Raw genomic sequence first — 18,890 nt, 5'->3', positions numbered from 1 at the left:
AGAGTTTATGTTGATCTATGCTACACAGTAGGGAACTCTAGAGATCCTGTAGGTAGTAAGAGACAAAACTTTGTTGCCGGTTTTTGCTGGCTAATGAATTGAACACCATGATGTGTGTCTTGCCCACAGCCCACTGAGTTACTATGTTTGTAATAGTCATGGATTGTTTTTACTCCTGTATTAAACTGCAGGTAACAGTAAGGGCATATATAGTTGAAGTTACCAAAAAATATTACTGTATTTTGCAAAATCATAACAATTAGGAATGATCTTTTTAATTTGTACAGTATAATTTTATTATTTATTGTTGTAGACTTGCTACTCATACAACAGTCCTTCACATCATCATACTGAGTTACTTTTACTGTACAGTATTTGGTTAATTGAATATTGTATTTGGTCACTTGTATTTATTAAGGCTAACTAATTCATTATTAACATCATTTTATGGACTGAAACTTCATGTGTTATTTGAAATTTAATATTTTGTTTATTTCGAACCTTCAACATATTGAGAGGAGACACGTGCATACACATTACAGGGACAGCCATAAGTTTTCATTCATATCCATATACTGTAGTTTATATTTTTTATTGATGAGTATTTCAGTGACGAGTGATCTGCGGTCTTATAGTCTTATGAAATTTCATGAGATTACCCAGGCATATATAATATTCACAATAGTTAAATTACTATTTTGTGCCCAGGACCAAGTTATGCTCACTAGCTAGATAGCAGATGAAGTTTAGAAAGTGTCCCATTAAGCACCCACCACAGGGTAATATATTTGCCGGAATAATGACTTACTTATTGACTTCTTTATTAATTTTACTCCACCCAGACTTTACCAGCACATATGTGTTGAATGATCTGCATGCAAGTATAATCGTTAAAAAAAATATATCGAAGAAAGTAAAGGAAATTTTGTTTTTCTCATCATGAAATTGTGAAAATAAGAATAATAGTAATTACAAGTACTTGTGGGCCCTTCAGGCCCCTCGCACTTGCTCCTGCAGAGGGCTCTCGTGCTGCTACAGGATATTTTAGTTGTAGCTTAGGGCAAAAATTTCTACTGAGATCCTATGCTGGACGCCTGGAGCGGTGTGTTTTGGTCAAAATGCAATCGCTCAGTAAATATAGTAAAAGTTTTTCAATCGTGATGAGACCAAGTTTTTTCACATCAGCGAATTGTTTGCTATTTTTGTGCCAATATTGGTGTGATTTGAATGTGTAGTTTCGGCTGCCCAAAATACACACACACACACACACACACACACACACACACACACACACACACACACACATACACAGGGATTCAATCTAGGCGGACGTGCGACATCGGCGCTCCATACCAAATCATCACGGCCAGTGGCATTACCTAAATAGTATCTTTGTATGAGTCAAGCTCAGTACCAGGTTAGACTAAATGATTGTTCATTATTAAAAGGAAAAAAAATAATAAGTTTAAACAAGACTTGTTCAAACAGCAAATAGAACCAAGACGAAAGAATACGCTGAGTCATCTCTGAGGTTTGTTTAGACTACAACAACACGGAGATTGTAAGTACATGCTTTGCACTTTAAGTATTGCAAAATGGATACATACTTCAGTAAAACAAATTTGGAAAAGAAAAGGGATAAAGGTAAAAAGCAAATTGATGATTTCTACCAAGAACTGGTTGAAGTAGAGACTCACAATAGACTGGTTGAACGTGTAAACAAACTAGAAATGGCTTTCAAAAATGAAATTGATGAAATAAAGAAGCAGATGCATTTGCAAAAGGAAGAAATAGAAAAACTAGGAAGGGAGGCAAATAAGAAAGACACAACCATCAGTGAACTAACAGTGGAATTGAGTACACTTAGGAAGAAAATGAGTGAAATGGCAAGTACAGTAGTCAATCACGAGAGTGTTATGGAAGAGTTCAAAAATGACACAGAGACAATTAGGCAAGTTAGCAGTCTTATTGACCAGAGCAGTGATATTGAGGAGAAGATAACACAAGTGAATGAAGCTGTGCAAAGCTACAAAAATGATGTAGAAACCACGTATGCTGAAATGGTGAAAGTAAAGAAAGACTTAGAAACAAGGGTGGAGGAAAAAAGCGTTAAAAAGGAGGTGAAAAGAATAATCCAAAACAATCCAAAGTTAGTCAGAGATTCAGTAGAGATAAACAAATCAATAGTAATCACTGGTATAGAAGAGGAAGAAGTTAAAAACAAGATCATAAGAGACAAAAAGGAGATGGCAAATGTAATGAGCTTACTGAAAGAAGTATCAGAGGAAATCTGTAGTAAAGACATAGAGGAACACAAAAGGTTAGAGAAATACGAGAAAAGCAAGACAAGACCTCTAAAGGTGACTTTCCAGAGTGTAAACACTGTGGAAGAGATACTAAAAAATGCTAAGAATCTTAAGGAAAAAGAGGAGTTCAAAAATGTATGGATAAAAAGATGCCTAACACAAGAGGAACTGGAATTACTGAAAGAGAAAAGGGAGGAAGCAAAAACAAAAAATGAGGGAAGATCAGAAGAGGAGGGATGGAGTTGAGAGGTATATGAGGGAGGGGGGGGTGAGTTGGGGGGAGGGGAGTCAAATGGTGGGTGACAGAGTGACTTGGAGGCGTTTTGTCTGCGGCCACCCTTTGCGGGATTAGGGCATCGGGCTATAGATAGATAGATAGATAGCTAAAGAAGAGGTGTTAGGAAATCTCCACAACCTTTATACTGTACTTGAAAGGTATATTCATTTGTAAAATTTACTATTTTATTTTTTCTTACTGCTTCCAAACTATTTAATTCATCTTAGAAGAATAGCCTGATGGTGAAGGGGTTAGGTTGAGTTATAGGTTTTTGCATTGTATCGTGAAGTTAGGAGTTTGGATGCTGGAATGATTGACGAAGAGAGTGTATGTGAGTGAGGTGGAGGGGGGAAGAGGGAGGGGGAGGCCGAGGATGAGATGGAGGGATGGGGTGGAGAGGTATATGAGAGAGGGGGGTGTGAGTTGGGAGCAGGGCAGTGAGATGGCGGGGGACATGGCGACTTGGAGGCGATTTGTTTGTGGCCACCCCAAACGGGATTGAGGCGTCTGGCAATAGATAGATAGATAGAATAGGATTGCAGGTACGAAAGTGGTACACAAACAGGATGGAAGAAAAAGGAGGAAGGTAGTAGAACCATGTCATGACAAGTATATAAACAAGATGATAAAGTTGATGTACTCAAATGTGGATGGAATGGTATCTAAATTACTAGAGATGAATGATTATGTCAGAGAAAATGAACCACAAATAATATGCCTAACTGAAACAAAATTAATACCAAGGATATCAAATGACATACTAAACTTAGAGGAATACAATATATGGAGAAGAGACAGATATTTAAAAAAAGGAGGAGGAATTATAATATTAACTAAGAAAAATCTAAAAGTCAAGGAAATAAAACTAGATATACCATCACAAGTAGAACTGATTGCAGTAGAGATCGACACATCTGAAGGTAAAGTACTTGTAGCCAATTTGTACATGCCACCCAGATCAAACACATGGGAAAGAGACGAATATGAGAACCTGGCAGAGAGTACAATTCAGAGTGTAAGATCATTGCTACATAAAATGGAAGAGAAATCGGAAAGAATTATACAAACTGGGGACTTCAATACAAATATAAATTGGAATACTCTAGATATAAATAGCCAAGAAAGCTGTTGGGACCAAAAGCTCCTGGATCTTATACAAGAGTTTTTCTTAACGCAACATGTGAGGGAAACCACCAGAAAAAGAGGATTTGATGTACCTTCCGTGCTAGATCTAATATTTACAAGGCAAGAAAATGATACTGACAGTTTAATATATCACCTCCACTCGGCAAAAGTGATCATGCAGTACTAAATTATAACTTCAGGATAGCATATGACATAGTAAACAGCAATGATAGTTACAAAAAGAGCCTAAACTATAAAAAGGGATATTATCAAGACCTAAAGAAGTATTTCTTAGAAGTTGATTGGGAAAATGAGCTTAGAGGACAAGATTTAAATGCTGTATATAAAAAATTTTGTGAATTTTATGAAGTAGGAGTCCAGAAGTACATCCCACAGCACAAAGAAGCAGATAAGAAAATGCAGAAATGGTTCAATACAGAATGTAAAAAATCAAAAGAAAGAAGAAATTTGTTGTGGAATAGATACAGAAGACACAATAGTGAAAGGGCGTAGAATAATTACAAACAGGCAAGGAACGACTATACAAGAATAAGGAGGGAAGCCCAAAAACAGTTTGAGGAGGATATAATAAATAAAAGTAGTGATCAACCAAAGCTGTTTTACAGCTATATCAGAAGCAAAACTAAAGTAAAAGATATAATACAATCCATTACGGACGAGGGAATCACTTATACACAAGAGAAAGATATTTGTGAAGCACTAAATAAGAATTTCCAATTAGTTTTTACAGAAGAAAAAAATTTTGAGAGGGACTATGTGGAACACGCATGTCCACACATACTACCAGATATACAAATAGCAGAAAAAGTAATACAGGAGGAGTTAAGTAGATTAGACAGAGGAAAAGCAAGTGGTCCTGATGAAATTTCATGTTGGGTATTACGAGAATGTGCAAAGGAGTTAAGTAAACCATTATTTTTAATTTTCAAGAAATCCCTGAGTCAAGGGAAACTACCTGATATTTGGCAAAAAGCAAATATTGTCCCCTTATTCAAGAAAGGAAATAGACAAAATCCACTCAACTACCGACCAGTATCACTGACCAGTGTTGTAAGCAAGGTATTAGAAAAACTTATAAGAAAAGCTTGGGTAAACCATCTAGAAGAACACAGTATGATAACAGAAAGACAGTTTGGTTTCAGAAAAGGAAAATCATGTGTTACTAATCTGTTGAGCTACTATGACAGAGTAACAAACACAATACAGGAAAGGGAAGGATGGGTGGACAGTATCTATTTAGATTTCAAGAAAGCTTTTGACACAGTACCACACCAAAGACTTTTATGGAAACTGTACCATCCAGGAGGAATTCGAGGCAAACTGTTTTGTTGGATGCAAGACTTTCTCATAAAAAGAGAAATGAGGACAGTACTAAGAGGAAACTACTCATCATGGAAAGAAGTGACTAGTGGAGTACCACAGGGTTCAGTGCTTGCACCAATCATGTTTTTAGTGTATATAAATGATATAAACAGTAACACTGGAAATGAGAGCTGTCTGAATATGTTTGCAGATGATGCAAAAATACAAAGGAGAATTAATAACACAGACTCTTGTAAAGAGCTACAAGAAGAATTAAATAAACTTCATGAATGGAGTAGTACATGGCAAATGGAATTCAATGTGGACAAGTGTCATGTAATCAAGTTTGGTAAAAGTGGAAAAAAGACCTGATTGGGATTATAAGTTAGGAAATAAAACCCTATACACATCAGAAAGAGAGAAAGACCTAGGTGTGATTATCAATAACAGACTATCTCCGGCTGACCACATCAGCGAGAAGGTACGGAACATGTATACACTGCTTGCAAATATGAGAATAGCATTCACATACATAAATGAAGACATGCTAAGAAGGATAATAACAGCATTCATTAGACCAACCCTGGAATATGCATCAGTAGTCTGGAGTCCTCATCTCAAAAAGCATATAGACAAGATTGAAAAAGTTCAAAGGGCCGCTACAAGATGGATACCAAGCTTAAGGGACCTAAGCTACGAAGAAAGACTAAATAAACTGAATCTACCAACTTTACAGGAGAGAAGGAAAAGAGGTGACATGATAATGCTATATAAATGCATATCAGGAGAGGAGAAAATAGACATAAATGATTACTTAATATATGGAGAAGCATCAGCAAGAGGACACTGCAAAAAACTGCATAAGAAGAGAGGTGATAAAGACGTAAGGAAATTCAGTTTCCCAAACAGAGCAATTGATCAATGGAATGCCCTACCGAATGAAATAGTGTGTGCCAAAACAATTCACAAATTTAAGGATATGTACGATAAATATGGTTTAAGACACAGGACAGTACGAGCTTGACTCATTCCTGTAAAGATACAATTAGGTAAGAACAATTAGGTAGGTAAGAACACACACACACACACACACACACACACACACACACACACACACACACACACACACACACACACAAGGCTAGTGCTATAGTATATTAGATACTTTCCATTTCAATAGATCATAATATCAACACATCGTATAACCTATATGTATGTTTTTATAACCATTTCAGACAGATTTAAGAGATTAAGCATGTCTGTAGAATGTAAACAATTAAAATAAATGTTCGGTTATGAGTTATTCTAGTGACATTTGGCATTTGTGGAAGCAATATTGTACTCCCAAGGGACACAAAATGGAGTTGTCATGTCTCTTTATATCTGTAGGGTCAAGGGAACACTAGTGGAGGTACTAAATGCAATACAGTTACCATTCAGTTTTGTTTTCACTGGGCAACAGGGCTAATGCATAACATTGGTACACATCATGAAGGCCACTCTTGATCTCCCTGCATTCATCAGAAAACTGTCTCATAAAGGGAAAGTACTCAAGAGTGATAGGATTAAAACTACAGATTATTTTTCATAAAGCTGCCATGGATTGTATATTGGATTAGTAAGCTGTCTTAAGTCTGGGCTTTTTGGATAATCTGAACATCCCCATTGATCCAGGCCTGTAGCATTGAAAACTTTAAGTAAGGGATTGATTTGACAGTTCTCAATAAAACCTTTTTTTCATGAGATAATGCACTGCTTTTTTGTAATTAGTCATTTAATTTGAATTTCCACTACAATATAAGGTAGATAGTATTTCATTACTGAATGTGTTCTTTAAATCTATGTGTTAATTGCATGTTAATGAAGAGAATGAATACAGCAAAGAACTTTTTGTTCCTCAGAATATCATATTGTTTAATTTGTATAATTGTTGGTATTGTGTGTTTGTTTGCTTATTTTGTTACATTTTCCTTCAGTTGCCGTTTCTGCTTCACAGCAAGGAGCTTATTTACAGTATCAAGGTAAATGATGAATGTACATCATGTTCTTTTTGTAATAGGATGTCGTTGGGGCTGTGGTGTATGTTCCATGCATGCAGTATTTTATTCTCTCTGTTTGTATTGCTGTATTACTTGCAGTATTGCTTTTATGTGTTGTATGAACTGATGTCAGTTGTAAAAATGTATATCCATCCATCCATCCTTCATCCAGTCCTATGCTGCCCCATGAGGAGTGTAGGAGCCTGGGGCTAGGCATGTTGGTCCTAACATTTAAGATGAGAATGACTAGCCCCACTCATCCCTGAGTGGCATTACGTGAGCAATAAATCCCAACCACCCCTTTGATATAAACCTACACAAGCTCAATCTGATTGGAGCGCTTTAATTACGCACCAAACCACCAGGTGCCATAATTTGGTTATATGGTTACCACCCAGCATAGTAAATGGTTTCCTGGTGTACAGGAAACCATTTGGCATGTCACTTAGTGTTGAGTCACCCATAGACACAAGGAAGAGGGAGGAATGAAGGAAAGACAGAAGAGGGAGTGTAAAGTCACCCATAGGCAGAAGGATGAGGAAAGAATGAAGAAAAGAAAGGCAGATGAGGAAGGAAGGAAATACCAGATATGAAGAAATTGCTGTTTAATAGTTTTTTGTATGTTAAAAAGTGGGAAATGATAACTGATGCTGGACCTTGCAGATAATTTGCTTGTATTTTTCAGCAATCATCACCAGTACACATTTACATTTGTCTTTTTGTTTCCCTCTTTAAAAAATTGATTATTCAGCATTCTTTTTAGCTAATGGTATTTATTATTCTATATGCAGAGCCGTATCTATTGGTTTTTGTCATGCTGTCATTTTCACTTGTCAGCACTTAATTGACAACTTGCATTTATCATAGTCATCCCCCTGTCCTGCTGTATCCTGTTAATGGGAATGGTTGGATCCAGAACCGGTAATAGCAGTCATTCATCATTCTACCAGAAGATGTTATTAAAAATTTCATGTGGTCACACCAATATAACCAGGCAGCTCCATTGACCAGTCAAACAAATGTCCCTCAGCCCCCACTCTATCCTCCAACAGAAGGATAATGGATTGCAAGAGAAGGGCATCTTCAACCTGCAGTCCACCAGGTTCATGTCCAGATGAGCCTGGGGATACATCACCAACAAGAGCAGCAACAACAACTACTTCTGCCTTATGCTGGTTCCTCTGCTTCTGCAGTTTCTGTACCCTACTTTCTTACTCATTCACCCACCATATCACACCTATTCCCAGTTTGACAATCCTCCTCCTCCTCCCCCTCAAAATTTACATACAAATTCCTTTTGCATCATCTTAATCATACTCTCTCTCTCTCTCTCTCTCTCTCTCTCTCTCTCTCTCTCTCTCTCTCTCTCAGATGGCCATACCAATTTTTTTTTTTTTTTTTCCTCTAAGTATATTCTTACAGAATGTCAATCATGTAGGTCACTTTTTACCTCTGCCAACGGAGTTTGAGGAGGTTATGTATTCACACATTTTTGTCAGTTTGTCCAGATGATATCTCTAAAAGTTCTCAATGAATTTCAATGAAATATTGTGGAAGGTTGGGCCATGGGCCAAGATAGAGTTGTTTATATTTTGAGGCAGATTCGGATCCGAAGTATCGCACACAATATCTCCATATGTTCTCTGTGAATTTCAATGGAATTTAGTGGAAGGTTGGGCCATGGACCAAAAAGAATTTATTAAATTTTGGAGCGGATCCAGATCCTATGTATCGTGCACAATACAATATGACCTCGATATAGTGGACCTCTTTTGTCTGGAATTCGCTTTTATTGGAATGGAGGAGCTACTGAATTAAATTCATATATATCGGAGAAAATCCAATAAAGCTAGGAGCAGTCCAGACTGCCTGACTGCTTCAGCTGTGTTTATCACAATAAGGTAAGTAAAAGGCATGTTTATCAGTGTACATACGGTCATAGTATATATATATTATATCATTTGGTTATTGTAGTGAATATACAATACAGTACAGCACTGCAATGGTAGTGAAAACTGTTTAAAAACCATTGGTGCGATTCAGACTAATGTCTAATATATCGGAGAAAGTTTGGGTTAGCAGGGGGAAGTCCGAATGTCGCTTTTATCAGTATTTCGCATTTTTCGGAATGGCTTAGACCCCAGTTAGCCCATTATAGTGAGGTTTTGCTGAATCTCCAAAAGTTCTCAATGAATTTCAATAAAATTTTGTGAAAGAGTGGGCCATGGGTCAAGGAACAATTGATTAAATTTTGTGGTGGATCTGGATCCTATGTATTTCACACAGTATCTCCACGGATCAGGATCCTATGTATTCCACACAATATCCATGGATTCGGTTCCTTTTTAACCCCTAAAACGCGGGTCGTTGCGTTTGCGACGCTGGCCAAAAAGGACATAACGGCAGATCGTCGCGTTTGCAATTCGAGTTAATTTTGAATAAACGCGGGCAAGGATGTTCCAGCTGGTATTGTCTATCAGTACCACCACCCTTTAGCTACAATTAGCATAATTTACCTTTGTACTACTGACCTCCGTTGTTGCCAAGTATCGCGTTTTCCCCCCCTCCCCCACCACCACGGCCCGGCTAGCCTGGCTGTGATATATGGCAGCGCTCTGACTGCTCAGAACTGTAAATCTGCGCTCTCCTCTCACAAGCAGTTTATGCTAATAGGAAACGCTTGTTTCCCCAGTTGTCACACTAGCTTTTTTTCGCGCAGTTTGCCCCTGTTTAGCGTCAGTTTACCGCAGGCTTTCGAAGTGACATTATGGTGAGTTCTAGCTCTTCCAAGTCAGTGCGAGCGGCCGACAGGAACGAGAATAAAGTGACGGGCGTAAGGCAGAATAAAAAGCGCGCCGCAGTGATCTTTTGGGAAGTAATATGATTGAAAATAATGTAGTATATGTGTTTTTAGCTGTGAAAATGGAAATGTTTGTTGAGTGACGGGAAGACCGCTGCCGCGCTGCATGTCGGCCGTACGCTTCGTTGATTTTAGCCTTATTTTCAGGGCTTATTGTACAAATACCGATTCTAAACTACCTGTACGTTGTAGTGTAAAGTTTACTGTGACAGAATGAGGCTGTGGTAGAGGGGAAACCGGGTTGCTGGAGGTGTGAAATTGAAGGTTTTGTTACCCAACTTTGCAAGTCTCCACAAGTCCTTGTAGTCCACGAAGGCTCAACACCTGTCTTTGGAGAAAGCTGAATGTAAGTACTATCTGCCATACCAAGTATAATGTTCTAGGATTAATCTCTGATTTTTGGCTAATATTTTCCTACAGGTACTCAGACTGCGATCGAACCCTGCCACCCGGGGGGGGGGGGTCGGCTGTCCATTGGCCGCGCTGTAGGGGTTAATAGCAATGGCATTGGTGGAGGTATGCACTCTCTTAGTGCTTTGTAGCTCTTATTCTGTCATGCCTATGCAGGCAACATATATTTCTTGACAGTTAACCCCTTAAACGCAGATCATCTCATTTGTGACGCTCGGCCAAAAGGACATAACAGCGGATCGTCGCGTTTGCAATTCTAGTAAATTTTGAATAAACGCGGGCAAGCAGGCTCCAGCTGGTATTGTCTATCAGTACCGCCACCCTTTAGCTACTTTTAGCACACTTGACCTTTGTACTACTGACCTCGGTTGTTGCCAAGTATCATTTTTTTTACCCACCCACGCACCGCTGCCCGGCCCTCCCTCGTCGTGCGATATGGCAGCGCGCGGACGGCTCATACGTGTCAATCTGCGCCTTCCTCTCGCAAGCACTTTATGCTTATTGGAAATGCTTGTTTCCCCAGTTGTCACACTAGCATTTTTTCGCGCGGTTTGCCCCTGTTTAGCATCAGTCCACGAGAATCTTTCAAGGTGACACCATGTCAAACTCAAGCTCTTCCGAGTCTGTGCCTTCCAGCCCTCCGAAAAAGGGTTTTGTGACCTCCACCCCGTACAAACTCTTACAAGGAACTGCTAAGGGACTTAGTGACTCGGCTATAGCTAGTGAGTTATTGAAAGCGTCCATGGATTATGGAAGTGACGTCGGTGTCTTATCTAGCCTGGCAGAGTCGGACACGCTATCGAGTGCCGAGTCTGAGGTGCCAAAAGTGACTATTCCTGTGCCAAGCACCTCAACAGGCAAGGCTCCTGTGAAAAGGGGCCTAGTGTATGGAAAGGGGGCCAAGAGGAGAAGAAGTGGTGACCCAGCTTCCCAGCCATTGTCCCCTACACCACATCACGCCACCGCCAGCCCGCCACGCACTCCCAGCCCCATTGTCTCGTCGTCATCTTCAGCTGCCCTTTCTCCGGAGTCTTCGGAGTCGCCTTCACCACCTCGGAAGGGAAGTAGGCAGTCTAGTTTACGTAGAGGTTTCTGTAGGCCCAGTGTTCGTGCTAGTAGGAGTAGAACTTTGTCTCCTAGTGTAAGACTAGCTAAGGTTACTCGCACTAGGCAACTCGCCAGTCACGCCACCGCGAGTGACCTTGAACCTTCAGCTTATCTCCCCACCACCACCACCACCACTACACCGACACGACCTAGGACAGCCTCTGCCTCACGCACTGCCTCACCACCTGCCTCACCCACTGCCACACGGCCTGCCTCACCCCCCGCCGCCCCCAGCACCTCCCAGCCTAGGCAGGGCACTCTGGATGCCTTCGTGTGGTCTGAGGGCTCAGATTTTGTGCCGGAAGATCTGCCCTTTGATGCCAGTGGGTGTGGAATACAGGCTGACTTCCCTGTCCCAGAGGATGGTGAATGTTTGGACTACCTGTTGGCCTTCCTGGATAACGAAGTAATGGAGCAGATTTGTACCGAGACGAACAGGTACGAGGGGCAATCTGCTGCAGTTCGTGAAGGTGAAGGTGAAGCTGCAACGCCATCCACGTCGCGGATGGCAGCATGGGTTCCTGTAACGATCAGGGAACTGTTTGTATTTATTGGTTTGATGCTATTGATGCCCCACAATTGGAAGCATAAGCTCGAGGAATACTGGAGTGCTGACGATCTTTGCCCCACACCCATCTTCAATAAATACATGAGTCGCGATCGTTTCAGGCAACTCATGACTTACCTTCACTTTGCGAACAACGATGAGCCTTCCCAAACTGACCCATTATGGAAAGTGAGGGGAATCCTGAACTTGATCAAGGATAAGTTTACGAGGTTCCTGCGCCCCTTCAAGAAAGTTGTGATTGACGAGTCCTTGGTTTTGTTCAGGGGCCGTCTTCGGTTCGTGGAGTATATTCTTAGCAAACACCACTGCTTTGGAATAAAGTTTTTCATGCTGTGCGACTGCAAGACGGGGTTCATCTTAGACTTCGTTATCTACACCGCCAGCAATGTGGACTTGGACAAGACTGACCCCCTTGGATTCTCTGGTTCTGTGGTGAAAGTGCTGTTGGAAAAGTACTTTGGCGGGAATCATGTCCTGTATACGGACAATTACTATACAGCTCCAAAACTTGCCAAGTACCTTTCTGAACACGGCGTCGGATCATGTGGCACTGTCCGTAGCAATGGGGCACACTACCCTGCCTTCCCCGAGGCTGAAAGATCAAAGTGGGGAGACGTGCACATGAAGAAAACTGACAAGATGCTGGCGATCAGGTGGCACGATAAGAGAATCGTCAATGTGCTCACCACAGTTCACCAGGGGGAAATGCAAGCCACAGGGAAGGTCGACAGAAGGACTGGCGAGCCTGTGATGAAGCCTGATGCTGTGATTGACTACAACGTCAATATGCGGCTGGTGGACAAGTCTGACATGATGATCGGAGAGATAGACTGCCTGAGGAGGAACCGTCGCTGGTACAGGAAGGTGTTCTTGCACTTGCTTGATATGTGCATGCTGAACGCCTTCATCCTGTATAAGATCAAGAACAGGAAGCCAGCAAACTACTCTCTCCGGTGATTTTCAAAGACTTGTGTGTACCAGCTGCTTCAGTGTTTTGGGCAGGTACTGCCATCAGGTCCCAGGCGCCACCCACACACACCTCCAGACCGCCTACAGTGTCAGGCCTACCTTCAGCGACACCGCCTGGAGCCACTGCCTGCCACTGCCAAGAGGGGAAAAGCACTCAGGAGGTGTCGTGTGCAGCCACACCACCAGGCAGGACATAACATTTAGGCGCACCTCCTTGCAGCGCAAGGAGTGCAAAATTCCCCTCTGTGCTTACCCGTGTTTCTTTGACTACCACAGCCTGACTAGATATTGAAAATAAGGGTAAGAATCTTGAAAATAGTACTGAGAGTGACAGTGATACTAGTGTTTAGTTTTCTTTTACATACTGACAGTGACAGTCTGATGAGTGTAAATTAGTGTATGTACTTGTAAAAGCACTGACAGTGACAGTGTTTTTTTGTGTAAATAATTGTACATAGTAATAATATAAGTATTGAGAGTGACAGTCACTCCAGTGTAAGAAGTTGAAAGCATATGTTTCTATTCTGTGTTCTGACAGTGACAGTTTGTTGTGTAGAAAATATTATTTTTATAACAAATGACAGTGACACTGATGAATAAGGCAAAAAACTGACAGCTAGAGTGAAAGTGAGCGATAGAAATGAAGTGCGAGTGGCCGACCGGAGCGAGAATAAAGTGCCTGCTGTAAGGCTGAATAAACTCGCGCCGCGGTGGTCTTCCTCATTCCCGCTTCACAATACTGGCAGTGACAGTGATTTTTAGGGCCGTAATAGTGCCAAGCGAGCCTTTGCGAAGTACTATGAAGGAAAATAATGTAGTATACGTGTTTTTAGCAGTGAAAAGGGAAATGTGTGTTCAGTGACGGGAAGATCGCCGCCGCGCTGCATGTTGGCCGTGCGCTCCGTTCATTATAGCCTTATTTTCAGTGCTTATTGTACAAATACGGATTCCAAACTACCTGTACGTTGTTGTATAAAGTGTACTGTGACAGATTGAGGCTGTGGTAGAAAGAAAACCGGGTTTCTGGAGGTGTGAAAGTGAAGACTTTGTTACCCAACTTTGCAAGTCTTCACAAGTCCTTTGGTAGTCCACGAAGGCTCAACATCTGTCTCAGGAGAAAGCTGAATGTAAGTACTATATGCCATAAAAATTTTAATGTTCTAAGGTTAATCTCTGATTTTTGGCAAATATTTTCCCACAGGTACTCAGACCTCGCTACAACCCCGCCACACGGGGGGGATCGGCCGTACATGGCCGCGTTTAAGGGGTTAATTTAGAGTGCATTCAGTCAAGACTTACCTTCCTAATGCAGTATTAGTGCCAATCTTATACCAGTAGTAGCAGCCTCTGTAGTCAGTTTTTGTACCAACAGTACAAGATGATGACTCAATCCTCCACCACAAGGTGTCAGAAATAGACATTATCACCACCATAAACAAGATGTCAAAAACAGACATTATCACCACCATAATGTGTGAAGATTAACTCACTTCTTTACTGACGTCAGCTTTTGGCCGAAGAGTAATGAAATACAGGGTGATCCCCCCAAAACTCCCACATTTTGAAAGGCTGTAGCACTGGCAGTAATGAGGTGGGAGGGGCGGGGCTAGGGTCTGTTGGCAGCCTAACCTCAACCATCTTCAGTCGCCAACATGGCGTGGTCGGGAGCGCGCACTGTGTTCACTGTCTAAGTATTCTTCACAAACAACCATTCCGTGATCGCTGTGCAGAGGGCCTTTCGAAGAAGTTTCAGGACTCCACGGAACCAAAACATTCCAGATCGGAAAACCATCTTGCAGTGGGTTGAGAATTTCAGGGCAACAGGCTCAGCTTTAAAAAGAAAATCACTCGGTTGACCTAGGAGCGCTTGTTTGCCTGAGAATATTGAGGCATTGAGGCGATCTGTTGTGCAGTCTCCGAGATGTTCTGCACGGAAGCATGCTTTAGCTGTAGGGGTATCCTGGGAAACTGCAAGGAGAATCTTACACAAAGACCTTCACTTCCATCCAATCAAAATGATGGTTGTCCAAGAACTCAATGTGAGAGACTGGATAAGCCGCAGGGAATTATGCGAGAACATTCTGCAACGTGTTCCGGAAGACGTTGTGCTCTTGTGCAGTGACAAAACTCATTTTCATTTGAGTGGCTCTGTAAACAAACAAAATTTTCACTATTGGTCTAAAGACAACCCTCGCATGCTACACGAAAGACCATTACACCGATCGAGTGACTGTATGGTGCACTGTTGCCGATGTTGGCATCGTGGTTCCTTATTTCTTTGAAGATGGTGGTGTAACTGTTACCTGTAACTTCTGACCGTTACACTGATATGCTCGAAAACTTTCTAAGGCCACAACTCGAACACCTTGAGCTTTAAGAACTCGACGTGTGGTTTCAGTAAGATGCAGCTACGGCACGCACAGCTCGAAGATCATTGCAAGTACTGAGGGAAATATTTCTGGATTGGGTGATCTCGTTGCGTGGCGATGTTGGGTGGCCGGCCCGTTCCCCTGACCTCACCTTTTGTGACTTTTTTCTGTGGGGCTACCTTAAATCATGAGTGTATACTCATCGACCCCAAACTCTTGAAGCTCATAAGGTTGCTATTCAGCAGGAGATAGCCCCTGTTCCACCCGACATGACCCGTCGAGCCATGGCAACCTTCAGAAATCACCTCCAAGCATGTATAGACAGTGATGGCCACCATTTGGAGGATGTCATCTTTAAAACATGATGAATAAAAACTGTATTGTATGAAGTTTCATGTGTGCAAATATTATTTTGATTATCTTTAACCATTTTTTTTTTTTCATTTACCTTTGAAATGTGGGAGTTTTTTCTGGGTCACCCTGTATAAGCTCTTGACTTCTTAAACTGTTGAGTGATTGATTAGATTACCTCTTATAAGGTTTTTAAGCCAATACAGGGGGTCCTCATTATAGGTGGGTTACCCTGTACAGTGGTCCCTTGTGTTCAGCGCGTTTCAAGTTAGCGATTTTTGTGTTTAGCGATAGGCTAGAAAAAGTGCCAATCCCTCGCATTTAGCGATTGTCTTACGCGTTTAGCAATGTGGGGCATGAAATGCCTTGCCTGTCCGCCACCAGACCGCCATTGTTATCATTGTTGTGAGCGTCAGGCGACCTTGGGTGCTTTTTTTTTGCTCTCATAGTGCTGAGCATTTGGCATTTTTCGCTGGTGAGTAGTTGTATAACCATACAGTACTGTATTGCTAATACACTGTGTTTCATTTTCAGCACTTAAAGTAGGAAATCGGGGGTCAAAAGGGTGACTTGGAGGATGAGCTCAGACTAATTGATATTTTTCACGTATAAAGTATATAGCGATGGTTTCGCCAGACTAATTAAATTGCAAAATGCGAGGGACCACTGTATATGGTTTAAAATCTTACGTTTTCCATACTGTTTTTACTGTACACTGGGGGAAACTGGCAGATCAGACAGTGAACTTTACTAGGGATTTTTGTATTCTTGACTTTGGACCTAATATTAAAAAAGTTTAAGAAAAAAAAAAAAAAGGAACTTGTGAAGAGGACTTGCTGCAATGAACCTTCACCATGATGACATTAGTTTATTCATACTATTGTCAGAGGCTTTCATTTGGTCTAGGAGAGACTGATTGAATTGGACGAAGTATTAAAAGTCTTTCCCAAGTCTAATAAAATTATCTGATGATAGGAAGAAAAAATAGAAAAATAAATACAGTAATTGGATTCAAAGAGTGAAAGAGAATATAGTACAACTGTAATTTTCATGTCCAACACCCAGGTCAGCACTATGGAGGCAGCAGTAGGGTAGGAAGTGAGGGTGGGACCCCTTCCCGTAGTACAACAGTCGCAATGGCTCCCTCTGCTGGAACCCCTACCCAGGCCACCCCGCACTCACAGCCATCACAATACTACCCAGGTTACCAGCAGTATTCGGGGTAAGTGCACAAAAATTAATACTCTCTCCTCACTTTAACTTAACATGTAACTGTAGTCTCAATCTTGAATGTTTAACTGTATAAAGAGATTAAGTCCTACAATTCAGTGACTTAACTTTATCCCATTAATTGCAGCTTAACCCCTTAACCGCGGGGATGTTGGGAATGCTCCTTGTCTGTCCTGCGGGGATAATTGCACTCCAACTGACTTTTTAAAAATATTTGCCAAAAATCAGTTATTAGTCCTAGAATATTGCAATTTCATAAGCATATGGCACATACCTTCAGCTTTCTCCTGGGATGTTTGTTGAGCCTTCGTCGACTACCATAGGACGTGTGGAGACTTCTGAAGTTGGGTAACGAAGTCTTCACTTTATACTTCCTGATACCCCATAATATGGTTACCACTGCCTGATATTATCACTACAAACACTATTCTATGAATTTCATGTAGTTTGGAATCCATATTCCGAAAAAAAAACACTGTGAAAGCAATGTAAATTACGAGCGCATACGAACTTTCCATCCGCGCTCGTTCCTCGATGGTATTCTGAGGCGGAGCTGTCATTTATTATTTATAAACACACTTACACTTTATATTCGTAGTACTTTATTATACTTATTTATATATACAGTATTTATCCATAAGTTTCTTTCAGTACTAGTAGTTTATTTTCACTCCAGGCATTCACTTTCTCGGTCAGTAAACTAGCATAGAGAGCGAAGCTTTCACTTTCTCTTTCATTACTCCAAGTATTTATACATGCTAGAGCGTAGCTTTCACTTTCACTTTCATTACTCCAAGTATTTATACTCATTTTCTAATATTACTAATTATTTGCATTTCTATTTACATTTTCTATTTTACTGTATTTACATTATTTACATTTCTATTTTATTTACATTTCTATTTTATTTACACTATGTTATGCACTGTCACTTGCAGTAACTTATAAAACTATTTTCCACTGTTCAATTATATTTACATTCATTGCTTTCACTTGCTATTTACACATTATTTACATTTCCACTTGCACTGTTTTAGAGTCACCAGAAAGATCGTAGTCTCTGTCCATCATTATCATTGATAAATTAGCCAGTTCACGTTCCGCAGCAGAGTCACTTAACCCTTTACTCCTTCCCATACGAGGTTTAATAGGGGTAAAGGTCACAGGGCCCATTACAGTGGGCTAAGAAGCAGCGGAATTGGACAGGCACGAATCTGACATGGTTTCACTTTGAAAGACAACAGTAAACTGAATGATGTGGCCTAGGGGCAGGGAAGGGTTGACAGTGTCAGCGTGGGGACAGCTGCTAATTTATATGCTATGAAATGATTGGCAGGAAATCTAGACAATACATAATAAATTAGGTAGTTCCAGGTGAATGTAAATATCACTTAGGCTTCTCCCTTCCTTTCTTATATATATTTTTATTATGAGAATAGGTCATATTTCAAGGCAAAATAAACAGGGAAAATTTGCGAACGAATGCATGTGGGGTGTTGCCAGGTGATAATTAGCCCATTCCAGATGTATGGCAGTATCAATTAACCTTTTCTCTTTCTTTTATATATTATTTTGTATAAGAATAGGGCATAGGGCACATTTCAATGGATAAAATGAGTGGAAAAATCTGTCCAGGATTTGCGTAGTGCAGCGCGGCTGGGCAGGTGGGAGGAGAGGGTAATGGAGGGGAGGTAAGGAGGGGAGTCAAGGACGGGGGAAAAATGGCTAAATTGTCAACAGTGGATGGGAGTACAGATGACATTAGCAGAACTGACTATAGCTGGACACTGGTAGTACTGATAGATGATACAAGCCACCACATGAAAGCCCGGGCGAATTAAAAAAAACACAGAATCACAAAATTGACGCCCCGCAGTATGATCCCTTGTGTCCGAGCGTCATGAAAGTGGCACCCCGCGGTTAAGGGGTTAAGAAAAATATGCAGTCCTGTAATA

General features: G+C 41.0%; 1 protein-coding gene across 1 annotated transcript in view; it reads left to right on the top strand.

Annotated features, from left to right (window-relative positions):
- The window catches only part of LOC145393775 (uncharacterized), a 124,769-nt gene that overhangs the window by 92,395 nt on the left and 13,484 nt on the right, over positions 1 to 18,890 (top strand). The window contains exon 9 of the mRNA XM_080267825.1: positions 16,771 to 16,927. Within this exon, the coding sequence (XP_080123951.1) occupies positions 16,771 to 16,927 (157 nt within the window). The remainder of the gene's footprint in view (positions 1 to 16,770; positions 16,928 to 18,890) is intronic.

The sequence above is a fragment of the Coenobita brevimanus genome, chromosome 25, assembly GCF_032717465.1.
Source record: "Coenobita brevimanus isolate Jiangsu-jjx chromosome 25, ASM3271746v2, whole genome shotgun sequence".
Taxonomy (NCBI): Eukaryota; Metazoa; Arthropoda; class Malacostraca; order Decapoda; family Coenobitidae; genus Coenobita; species Coenobita brevimanus.
Note: the sequence above shows the minus strand (reverse complement) of the source record. Positions and strands in the feature narration are given on the sequence as shown.